Source organism: Gavia stellata, chromosome 12 (genome assembly GCF_030936135.1).
Source record: "Gavia stellata isolate bGavSte3 chromosome 12, bGavSte3.hap2, whole genome shotgun sequence".
NCBI classification, from domain to species: Eukaryota; Metazoa; Chordata; class Aves; order Gaviiformes; family Gaviidae; genus Gavia; species Gavia stellata.
Window position 1 is genome coordinate 20,320,543 of NC_082605.1, and position 12,297 is coordinate 20,332,839.

The 12,297-nt window shown below is 46.0% G+C and overlaps 1 protein-coding gene across 9 annotated transcripts in view; it reads right to left on the minus strand.

Moving 5' to 3' along the window:
- Positions 1-12,297, minus strand: part of FOXP1 (forkhead box P1) — a 165,321-nt gene that overhangs the window by 118,904 nt on the left and 34,120 nt on the right. For 5 of the 9 annotated variants that reach the window (XM_059823394.1, XM_059823388.1, XM_059823392.1 and 2 more), the window contains exon 2: positions 2,069-2,074. The exons of the other annotated variants lie outside the window; for them this stretch is intronic. In XM_059823394.1, the coding sequence (XP_059679377.1) occupies positions 2,069-2,074 (6 nt within the window). The remainder of the gene's footprint in view (positions 1-2,068; positions 2,075-12,297) is intronic. 9 annotated transcript variants of the gene reach the window in all.

Here is a 12,297-nt window from a genome sequence, read left to right on the forward strand (position 1 = left end):
ACTCAAGACTCATCAAAGCCATTTAAAAAGCATCTGGCAAAAAGTTCCCAAACATTAAAAATGGCTCTCTTTATTTTGGCATGTCAAGATTCACAGCATGTAGCGGTCTGTACCAGCAAGAAAGGAGGGATGGGCCAACACATCCTGGTAAAATGAGAGAGGATACAAATCTTGGCTCCCCGTGCAAACTGAACCAGAACTGAACTATGTCTGAGTGAGGGAAAAAAATCTTACGGGATTTCCAGCTCGTTTCTGTAGGCTCGAGATCAGATTCTGAACTACTGTGTTTATCCAAAAGTGAACCAGACCTTTGAATATTTGGAGGACTATTCACTGCTGAGCCACGTTTTTCTTGGATGTCAAAAGCACGGGAAGTTCTCATATTTTTTAATAGAGAAGAGGGGTAAGGTGGGGGGGGGAGGAGTGCCTTTTTGTTGCTACAACATAAATAGTATATTGCATACAGCTGCTTGCGCGCTTCCCTGTGTGGTCAACAAAACAGGGAACATATTTTAAGCTTGTTTTCCAAAACACCGTATGACAAACTCGTACTCAGAGGCCCATGAAATAAAGCCCCTGACTGCGGACATCTCACCACGCACCATCGGACGCTCGCTGCCGTCGGGTGAATGAAGGAAGCAAAAAGTTGGGGCAGCCCAAAACAAGGGAAACTAATGCTGCAAATCACGTCTCTGCACTTCGAGCCTATGGCGCAACCGAATTTAGAACAGCTTCTAAAAGCCTTCATTTTAAAAGATTCTGGTAAAGCAAAAATAGGCGAGGTTCAGATGGAGGCGACAAAAATGATTAGAGGCCTCGGCAGATACGAGGCAAGATTGATAAGGGTGGGAGTGTTTAGTTTAGCGAGAGATGAGTAAGAGGGAAGATGATAAAAGTACACAAATTGTGACTCGGCCTGAGAAGGTACATCTGGCGCTATTTGCCATTTCTCATAACGCAAGAGAAAGGGGACATTGGATGAAGTCAGGAAGCAACAACCACGAAAAAAAAACCTAAAGCAGATAAAGGGATTTTTTTTTTTTCTTTCTTAATACACAACTCATAATTACTCTCTGGAACTTACTGTCACAAGATATCACCAGTGCCAAGAGCATGGGGAGGATGCAAAGAAAGGATTAGACACTTGCACAGATAGTGATGGAGCAGTTACAGCTACCTTTGGAAAGATAAAAATATAGATCGGGGTACAAATGTTTATGCTTCAGGGCACGAGCCAACCTCTAATTGCTGGAGGCTAGGAGGAAACTTTCCCCCTTGGACAGGTCTTCTAACTGTCCTTCACGGGCTTCTGCCCAAGGACTACAGCCAGGGCTGGAGAGACCCTGTGTCCGACGGGATGCAACTGCTCCCGTCCCTCTGCCTGCTCGGGTACCTCCATCCCACAGCGCTGACCCCAAACCCCGTTCCCCAGCCCATCCCGAGCCCCCTCGACCCTCAGGGACCCACCGGGCACAGGGTGGTTGGGCATGTCCCCCAGCCCAGCCCCTGCCCATCACCTGGCCCCAAGCCGCTCGTTTCCTCTTTCTTCTTCCCATTGCATTGAAGTTTCAGGTCCTTATTTTGCCAGCCCTTCCTCTCTCTGGTATTTCGACTGCCATTTCTTCCTCCCTTAAAACTAAACCTGCAGCTTCAGTCCCTGCCACCCATTTGAGGTCCCCACCGAGCGCAGACCCCCCCAGCCCCGCGGAGCCGGCGGGCGAAGCATCCACCTCCTCCTCCCCGGACCAAGCAGCGATGCGCATACTTGAACGCAACTTCAAGATATCAGGCAAATTTTCCTTGTTTCGATCTGAAGCGGTTCCGTAGAGGGAACCTACATCCCCGAGGAGGAGGAGGAGGACCCTCCCGCCGATCCAGCACCTGCGGGGCAGCAGCAGTCAGGCACCATTACGGACCACAGAGCTCATCAACGCGCTGGAACTGACATGCGATTCGGGGAGACAAAGAGAGATTTTGAAAGCAAGTCAGTCTATTAAATTTATACCTACCTGCACAATGTGAAACAAACCACATCTCGGTTTCCTTTCATGTGCATGACAGTCTTAACTTGTTTCTTTTAATCCTGTAAAAGCAGCTAAAGCATGTAACATGCTTCCCAGAGATGAGGCAAACCTGTATTTTACTTCCTGACAGTGATTTAGTTTATAGGGGTTTTTTTTTTTCAGGGAAGATAATGAGCATTGTCCTAAGCTAGTATTACAAAGGGAACGCTACACGCTACACGCTAGACACCTGGCATTTCAGAAAGAATCTCACGAAGTGACACCCTCTATAACGGACCAAATACAGCTGCAACCCCTCGCGCTGCACAGACACCGGTACCGGCGGCGAAGAGACGCCAGCAGCGCTCCCCAAGGTTTTCTTCAGAACTCAGCACCCTTCCACAAATTCCAAGTGCCTCTCGTTTGGTCAATCGTACCCCAAGTAGGACTGGGGAGAGGACCGGGGATGCGCCGAGGCAGAAACGACCACGTTATAAATCCAGCAAATCCAAAGGGGTGAAGCAGTAATCCATGGAAACATCCCACACAAGAGGGGGGTTTAAGTGCCTTTAATTCCCAGCTGCAAAGCCAAGAAGCTGCCAGAAGGCGGAGACCACCGAACACAAGGGGTTAATGGCCTTGCTAAAGAAAATGATACACATAATTTCCTTTTATCATAAAACAATACGTTTATTATTTTCTGTATATCTGTTAAAGGGCACGGCCTTCTGGGTGGAAAACAAAACACAGCTCAGTCACATGTTTATTTGCTTCAGCTACTCCCTTTCCCTTCTGATAAATAATCAAACATGCCATCCAGAAAAAACAAAACCAGTGAGCTGGGAAATTTGATGGTCATCAAATAGACTAAGATACCAAGAAAAGCAGCCCACTGTTCCCACAGTGAGTTTTCTGCCCCACACCTACACTAACATCTGAGTAAATAACTTCAGTCACTCTTTCCATTTTCCCCATGCAATTACTCCTACTGTTAAACAAATTGTCCTTAAGGCAGTTGCAAACACCATTTTTTTTTTTTCCCTGCAAAGCAGAACAACTTCTGAACATTAAAAAGCCAGACTAGCAATATATTTTAAAAATATGTTTGTTGTACTTGCGGTTTGGCTGAACACACAGCTTGATTTCTCTCTCGCTCGCTCTCTTTTCTAGGAAGATGGGGGTTTGCAGTTTAAAATTTTAAAGTGTATTTGGATCTCGGAGAGGCAGGAAAAGCCTCGAGGAGGATGGGTTTTCTCCATAGGGCAGGCAGCATATTTTCCATTTTCTCTTATGCTTCACACTATGTGAGCACCACGAATGCTTACCCAAAAAAAAAAAAGTTACCTGCTATTTCAGTGGACTTTTGCGGGGGGAGAAACAACCGAGAAACATCAAGTAGTTTTTTTAAGTCACTTGAACAGACAGGAAAAAATCCAGCATACGTGTTGCAACACGGATTACCCAGAGGATCTACGCTATCTTCCAACAACCCCTGAAGACCATTCACACAACAATCATTAATACTGAAAAACTGCAGAGAAAATCCCTCACGTGAGAAGTTAACAACCATTACCCGGCGTGAGCACGCTTTCCCTTTCCTTTTGTAGTACCACAGGTCTAAACAATAGTAATATGAATGAGATAATAGCCATGCTTGTCTCAGCAGCCTGATTTTTATTAGCATGAAATTGGTACAAATATTAGCGAGGCTGGTTCGCAAGCGGTGCCAGAGCCACGATGCAAACAATTTGCGGAAAACAAAAAGTGACTCGGCAGGCTTGCACCTCTCCCTTTTGCTGCCCCAACAGCAGCCACGTTTCCTTTTCTTTTGGGGGGGGGGTGTTTTTCGGGGTTTTTTTGCCACTTGTGCAAGTGCGAGGAGAAGCCGCAGCACCCAGCGAGCGGCGGGGACGGTGACCCGCGGCTGCACCCGCTCCAGAGGGACGTCGCAAGGCGACGGGCGCCCCGAAAGAGGACTTGGTCCTCGCCGCGGCCGTGCCAAAAAACCCACCCTCGTCGTCAACACCGCAGCAAACAACCTGAACCGGCTTCTCTTGCTTTAAACCTCAGCGATTCCCCTCTCCTGCGCTGCCCAGCTGCCCGCGCAAGGCAGCCAGTTAAAAGTTCAGCCCTGCCTGCACGCTCCTTTTCTCTCGGCGCTCGCAGAGAAAACGAAGAGTTTAACAGAGTAAGCTCTTACTGTCTGCCTTTAGATTTCCGTCTTCGCGCTGGAGATGTGTTTCTGGCTGTTTCTGTGAAGCGGGGGCTGAAGAATGGTAAAAAGATGTTTGAATAAACAGGAAGTGCTGTGCAGCCGGAGCGCAGGCTGGAGGGAGACGGCGCTGGAGCACTGCCCTTCGCCGGCAGCCACCGGGTCTCTGCCTCCACAGTAGCAACCTCTGCTTTTACTAAATGACAAAGAAACCGCAAAGCATTCCTTCCCTAATTCTCTCCTTGCGAAGCGGCGAGATCGGCCGGAGCTCGCAGGTAACCTCAAAGTTGGGTTTAGCACTAGACCAGGCGCAAAAATCTAGCAATTCTGCGTTATTAGGTTCCCCATCTGTAAGCAGAAACATGCAGAACTAATTACGTCCTCAACCAGACCAAACGGCGGCAAAAAGCACACCTCGCCTCTGCATCTAGGCAAATGCCTATTTGCACGTAAGTTCAGCCAAGCTTGACTTGCCTACCCTCTACGGCGCTGGTAACTTGCTCTTAAAACCGGCTTGCGAGGCTGGCCGGGCTTCAGAGCTATTTTCTCTAACTGCCTGAACTGAAATACAACCAACCACCCAAAAAACACAACTTGTCTCGGGCACAGGACTTGCATCCAGCATCTCCGAAAGCCTGCCCTTAGCTCTCAGGCAGATGCTTTCCCTTCGTCGTCCTCTCCTTCCCCTCCCCTAAACCAAACTACCTAGTTAACCGGCGATGACTAACTACCCGTCTCCCCACCCAATTATCAAAGCCCTGTCTTCTGTCGTATTGGTGACATGAGACAGATATTGTCAAGAAAAAGTAAACTGGGGCTGGCACTCGGAGGCAGCTGGCGAAGAGATGAGCAGTCGAACAGCCATATTCAATAAAAAAGAGGAACAGGATTCCTTTAGAAAATGTATTGCTGTTGTGGCAACGTGCTGCTGCCGCTGAAGGGACTGATTTGTTATTTAGCGTGTAGTCTTGGACTGTCTGTCATTCTGGGTGCTAATGCTCTGCTAAAATAACTCATTGGGAGCTGTCAGGGGGATGTTTACATAGGCCCCCAATCTTCTCTTCATACAAGGAAATTTTTTACTGGAATTCATCTTCTTTTGATCTCACATTCAAAGCAACAGCAGCTTGATAGACATGCAAGTCTGAAAGCAAATCCAGACGCTGAAGATAAACCGCCAGAGTATGACAGGCAGGAGCATCTAAAGCTTATAAAAATGAAGAGAACAGCATGTCGTCTGAGTATTACAATAGCAGAAATCAAGAGACATATTAGGTGGAACTGATCAGCCACAAAAACAGTTCAAAAGGCAGATCATAGAAACAGAAGACTAAGCTAGAAAGAAAAAAAAAAAACTGGGAAAGATCTGCTTTACAGAGGCATCACCTCCTTTCTGAGTACCACGGCGTTTCCGCTCCAGCATGTAAACTTGAGGGGGAAAAAAAAGAGGAGCCGTCTTCTACTAACTCAGCAGTTCTTACCTTCAACTCACCAATTAATTTGCCGAGCGTACGTTTCAATTACATGGTATTCAAAGCGAAATAAAAATAGGACACCGTGCCACTTGCGTCTAGCCCAGCCCTCCGCAACACCGCAGGGACGGGGAATCTGTGCCTCTTCGTTAGGAGAGCGGGGAATCGCATCCCCCCCGCCCCGGCGCAAGAGGGGCCCCGGCCTCAGCCCCTGCCACCATTTTAGCTCGTGCGTCTTTCAAAGGGCTGAGTCTTGGGATGCTCTTGAGCTCTGCCTCTCCCACCGGCGCAGAAACACCAGTTGGGGAGATAATTTTATTTAAATTGAATTACGTGTGCCACGGAGCCCGCAGATACCTACCAAAGATGGCACTTGCCGGGAAACAATTGCTGCAACTTTCTCTAGAAACCCATACATTTTTAATTTTTCTTCCCCAAATAAGCTTCTTATTCTAATTGAAGTCAGCAAATATAATGAAAAAGTAATTCTCAAACAATTTTGTACTTAGAGCTGTTTGTTAACAAACACCGAACGAGCAGCAGTGTTGGGTTAAAGGGCAGCAGGATTCCACATTATAATTTAGCCTGCGGTTATTTCTGATTAAGAACACCCTCCGGGACAGCAAAGCGAGATCTTCTTTTGCAGCAGGCACAGCTTTTAAAATTAGCCTCTTCTGCATAATAAAACCAACAGGAAAACTGTGGCTTCAAAACCGTATTAACCAATTTGAAGTGGCGCAATCAGTTGATGTCTCGCTCGCTGCAAAACACCGCTCCCTGCCTCCGTCAAGTTACAAATGTAAAAATGCCTCCTGGATTCTGAAACTGTTGTAAGAAAGTCACCTTCTGTCATGCTTATGTAGCTATCTAATGTGCTAAAGGCTGATTATTTATCTTTAAACTGTACTAGTTTAATCTTTTAAGGTCACCACTAATCTGCTCCAACCTTTTAAAAAATAGCAGCTTTCAAGACTTACTGCTGGAATCACTAAACTCAACGCTGAATGTCATTGTAACGGATACATTAGCCAGAATGAGTGCAGTTTTACAATGTAAACACCAAAAATAAATCCCCACCTAAACGACAAGAAAAATATGATCTCCATGCCAGGAGAGACGTCAGTAAATAAGACCAACACCGTATTCTTTCACACCAATTACCGTTCCAAATCATGTTGCCATTCCTCTCTCCTTCCCCTCCCTTCCCAGCGCCAAACAGGCAAAACTTGAGCGTAATTTAAAGCATCATTAGGTGCTTTTTCTTTGCCGCTTTCCCTTTCGCAGCAGCAACTTCGCACGCCCGCTGCAAAGCCCCACGACCGCACGTGGAAGTCGCTCGAAGTCCAAAAACCCCCTCGCAGGTTATTTGCGCGCGGGCGCTGCACAGTGGCCCTTCTACAGCCGTCTTTTTTCTTTTCCCCTAGACTTCTTCTGGACTTGAATGTCACAGTAGACCTTGAATGTGAAATGGCTTCAAGCTAATTGCTTTAATTGCTTGAAGATGTGCAGGCAGGTGAAACCCGATCCCCTTGGCCATTGTAGAGACCAGGAACAACACAGGAATGTTTACACAGTGGTTTGAGTTTAATAGACAGTAGAGCTGAGTTTCAGACAGCTAGCAAAAACACAGCTAATAGGTGACCTCTTAATGTAGTCCTCCTCTTTAAAAACAAAATACAATTTCATTTTATACAAGGCAATGTCCCTAAATGCCAAGGTTATCTGCTTGACTTTTTGAGTGAGCGTGCACTGCGTTGCACCTGACATTTATACCAGAAACTCTATCCTGAATGCATTTCCCTCTACCTTAAAACAAAAAGCACTTTATGTGTCAGTCACCTTACAAACAGATTAGAGCTGGATGGGGTTTCCTAGTAAAGTGCAGTCATTTTAATTTAAAATTGAGTGTTTTTCACCGCTGTCGTACTCCTTTTGCCCCGAACGCACATGGCAGGGGATGTAACCCGAAACACTGCATCCCTGCATCCCCTCACCTGGGCACTCCCACCCTCCCGGGGGGACCCGCACGAGCCCTCCGTGGGGTCTTCTGGAAAGGCAAAGCACGACTTTTAGCGACTTTCACAGCTTTTCCAGAGCTTCCGGTACATTTGCTATGCACCGTGAAGATACGGACAGGCTGCCATGTGCTTTTCCAAAGGCGCAGCTTGGTTTCACGCACGGCACAAATTGGGCAGCTCTTCCTCAGGTAAAACTCCTCCTGCAGCATTTGGGGTCACTGAGAATCAGGCTTGCTTTCCAAGAATCGTGAGGTAAGTAAAACACACCTGAAACCAGCCAAAGACCGGCCAGCAGGTATAGCACAAGCATAGAAAACAAAGGAGAAAGAGTGATTTTGGCAGCAGCGGTAGCATGAAGGTATTTACTGTAAGTCTAGTCCAAAAAACAAACACTGAAAAAAGGTAATGCCTAATACTCACTTTCCCAGCACAGGCGCTTCGAATTCGGTTGCCAGTCTTAAAACCGGTTAAAATCGTTTGCGTTGGGTGAATATTGGCAGGGAAATGACACGTATTACCTCCCAGACAAACAGGAATAAATGAACTAGCATTCATGTAGGAAGGAAAGAGGGAAGGCAATCTGAGGAACAAGACTGGAAAAAGCACAAACGCACAGAGGCAGAGGAGGGGGAGGCCAAAGCAGCGCCGATTTAGTACCAACCAGAAAGGAAAACAACCCCCAACCCCACGGCCCTGCAAGTAAAGGGCATCTCCAGCTTCACCTTTGCAATCCTGCTCAGAAAGTTTCAAATTCTCTAGTACCTTATGCTGAAACTACCACCCCCCCGGGCAGAAGTGAAGAAGAGGAGGAGGAGGAAGGCTGCTCCAGCCACTTCTGGATGCAACCACGGTTCGCAGGAAGACAATAGACGCTGGTTGCTCCGCTCTACCTTGCCTGTTATTCCCAATCCTCAGAAGCAAATGAGTAACTGATCTTAAATAATACAGAACAAAGGGAACAATAGGAGCTAGAAAGCAAGCTGGGATACTTGGGAACATGCCTCTTTCTGCTGAGAGACAATCTCACCGGCACACCCGCACGCACCGCGTTGTCATCCCGTGTCCCCGCATGTGACCTCCAAAAAGCTCAAATTCCAGCAGCCGCGGGGTTTTAATAGATTTTTTTGGTGCCCCCTAAAATGGGGGGGGGGGGGGGGGGAAGAAAAAAGTTCAGAACAGGAAAAAAAAAAACCAGTGTCAATTTAAAGATTTAGTATAAACTAGTTCAAGCCTGTGGGAGGAACGCTAAGTGGAAAAAGTAAACAGGGTCCCCCCAAGTAGTTCCCCTGGAAGCCGAGCAGGCAGCCAGTGCCTGGTACCGCCGCTGCCCCGCGCCTGGGGAGGTCAGCCCAGCTATGCTAAACTGACAGGTTCAGTTTACAGCAGGCCAGCACTTTGTTTGGATATACTGGCCTTGCTCACCGCCAGCTTAACAACAGATGGCTCGAAAACTTTCATTATGTTGCAGAGGGCTGAACTGCAAACAATCGGGGAAAACTGTGAGAAGTTTAACTCTCTGCAAGCCGAGCGGGGAAGCGGTCTCCTCGCCCGCCGCCTGCCCGCTCCCACCCTGGGCGCGTGCGCCTTTAAATTAATTAAAGCGGGATGGGATGATTAATCATACCTGCGCACGGGCCTGGGGATGCTTGGAAAAAGGAGGCTGCGATTCGACAAGGTCATTTCAATAAAAGTAGCATTCCAGAAGAAAACGGACTTTGATGGATTGCAAAGCTGATTTCAAACCTTCCCCAAGCCGGGGGCTTCGGGAAAGTTATAGAAAGTTTCCGCAATAATCCCCCGATTGGGGTTTACCAAGAGCTTTCTGACGAGCGGTTTTCCATCTCCAGAAACAGAGCCTCCGCCGCCCCTTGAATTCCCACGTCCCACTTTCACACTTGACGGCAAGAGAAGGCCACCAAATAATCTAGCAGGCAGATCCGAGTATGATTTATCCAAATCTGTGTATAATTTAAATATTCATTAAATTGATTCGATTCACGTGCACCCAGATATCTTTTAACGCTCTAAGGCAGGTTATAAACGCACCTTCCGAGGTTTAATTCAATTGACAATCTTATATACATCTCATCACTGGAAACGCATTATTTTATGCTAGTCAAGAAATGAACAAATCTGTTTTCCACAAATGTATTTTAAAAGCGACTCTTTCCTGTTATTGAAAGAAAATTGTGTTTATTACTCCTTTAGCATAGTGTAAACTCATAAACGTCAACAGAGAGTACAAGGAAAACTGTCAACTAAATATTGTTTCCTTCATGAGCTGCTCTTCCAAGTCAATTACGCCTTTCAACTTCTGGGGCATTGTATGATAAACTGGCAGTAAAAATCATTCACATTAATATACCATGGTGCCTTGCCTGCAAAAGGTAATTAAAGAAGTAAATGACTCATAAGAATAGACATATTAGCTGCAAAATGAAAGGCAACTGAGCTGCCACATGAAAATATGTACCATTAAGATACTGCATTTTCATATTCCTGTAATCAGCTTCAGTAGACTAATGCTTATTTAATCCAGTTCTCTGCTAAGTCCATCAACAACTGTTTTTTGCTGTTTTCTCCTTGACTGAACATTATGTGTGCAGGTTTGGAATAAATACTGCAATAAGATTTTTGCATAGTCAATTGAAGAACAGGTTTTTTATCTTTTAAAAACTATTTTTCTTTCCCACCAAGAGGAATACAGCACAGAAGAATACCCAGAAAACCCCCATTGTCTGGGGTTCTTTCAGCACCAATACGCTTTGAGCGAAATACATACCCTGTTCTAGCATTCCCCATTTTGATTCGTGAAACTATTAGCAGGAAAAGCAAGCCTAATTACTCCATCTTCCAACTTTCCTAGTCTTCACGTAGGAAACGCTTTGCCTTGTTAATGTGGGTTTTCGTTAGGGTTAGAAAAATGAGACTGATTTTCTCTTTCTCAAGTCTCCGAGGCAAGGTGTGGCAAGGAGAGGAGCAGGCACCGCGGGGTTTGTGGAGGAGATGGAGACGCAGGCTGGGGAGCCTGAGGGGCATCGCCCTCGAACGACGCACGTCCCAACGACCTGCCCTCCCCAGCCCTGACTTTTGGAGAGCTTCAGGTGACAAAAGACCCAAACTCCGAACCCACACAGACACCGTCCCGGCATCCCGCCCTGGCAGCGGGACACCCGAGCTCAGCGCCAATGGGCTCCTGATTTTTGGGGACGGCCTTCGCTAGGAGCTCACCCCGCCTTCGGGCGATGCGTGGTGCACATCTCGGACCACCCCTGCTCTGCGGCCATCATATAAATACAAGCCTTTTGGCAAAGAGTGTTGGGTTTAACTTCCCGAGCTGCGCCCTTCTCTTCCCACGGGGATGGCAGGGAGATGGTAAAATTCAGAGGACGAAGCACACTTGTCTCCATCCTCCAAAATCACACCCTGCTAAATACTCAAAACATTTATAACTCATCCTGTTTGCCAGCAGTAATTAAAATATTCTTTTCATCACAATAATAGCTCTATAAGGCCAAGATCCAAACTGCTTTTGACTGCACAGCTACCACAATTATTTCATTTTCTGAAGTATGGATGCTGGATGCTCCAACATCTCAGCTACCGCTATGGTGCGACTGTTGACAAATGCCGACTTTTCTAAACGGCAGATACTGTGTACGTACCATCCATCCTTTATTTATTGTGCCCGACGGAGGTTTAGCCTTGCAAAAAGAGATCTTTCAATAAAAACCTTAACACAATGCTTCGCAACCTGCATTATATGTTGCTTATTTATCACTATCAGTACGAAATAGTATAAGGCTTAAAACGTAGAATCAATCATTATTTAAACTGTATTATTGCTTCTCCATTTGAGCAGACGTCACTTTGTACCCACAATTAATGAGCTCTAGTCCTTTTTCTAATTAAGGAACAAAGGTTCTTGTGTGCAGAGTATAGAGTGACACTGTCTAGAGAACACACATTTAAATAGAAGAGAATCCTTCTAATTACCTTAAAATAGGATTTTTAATATCCAGGAACCTAATAGGATCAAGAAAGCAGAATATTTCCAACAGCATTTACAAATAAGTCATTACAAAACACTGTTAAAAGGTAATAATGCATCCCTGAAAACAGTGGGACCTTGAGGAGGCTAGTGCCTAACGCTCCGTATTTATGTAATTAACCTTTGTGCATTGATACAAGGAAAATGCAACACAGAAATTATTTCATGTATGTGTATACGTAGAGACAAATCCGAAAAAAAATGAGGAGTCAGCTACTAGAGCACAGAATACTTTAGGCTTGCACAGATTAGGATCCGAACACCTAATTAAGAAAGTCAGAAAGGTAACCTCGCTTTATCCAGTAATTAGGGCTGTTAGAAACAGGATACTGTCTCTTAAAAGTGTTACAAATATACCGCACTGCTAAATAACCTGCACTGCTGGGAAAGTATACTTGCTATCAAGGGCAAAGCTGCTATACACTGAGGTAACAGTAAATGACAGACTGTTGTTCAAGTCCATTAGCTGCTATGTGATAGGAGCACATTCACTAGCACACGACCTGTGAAAAATCTTAGATCTCTTTAAATCTTTGAATTG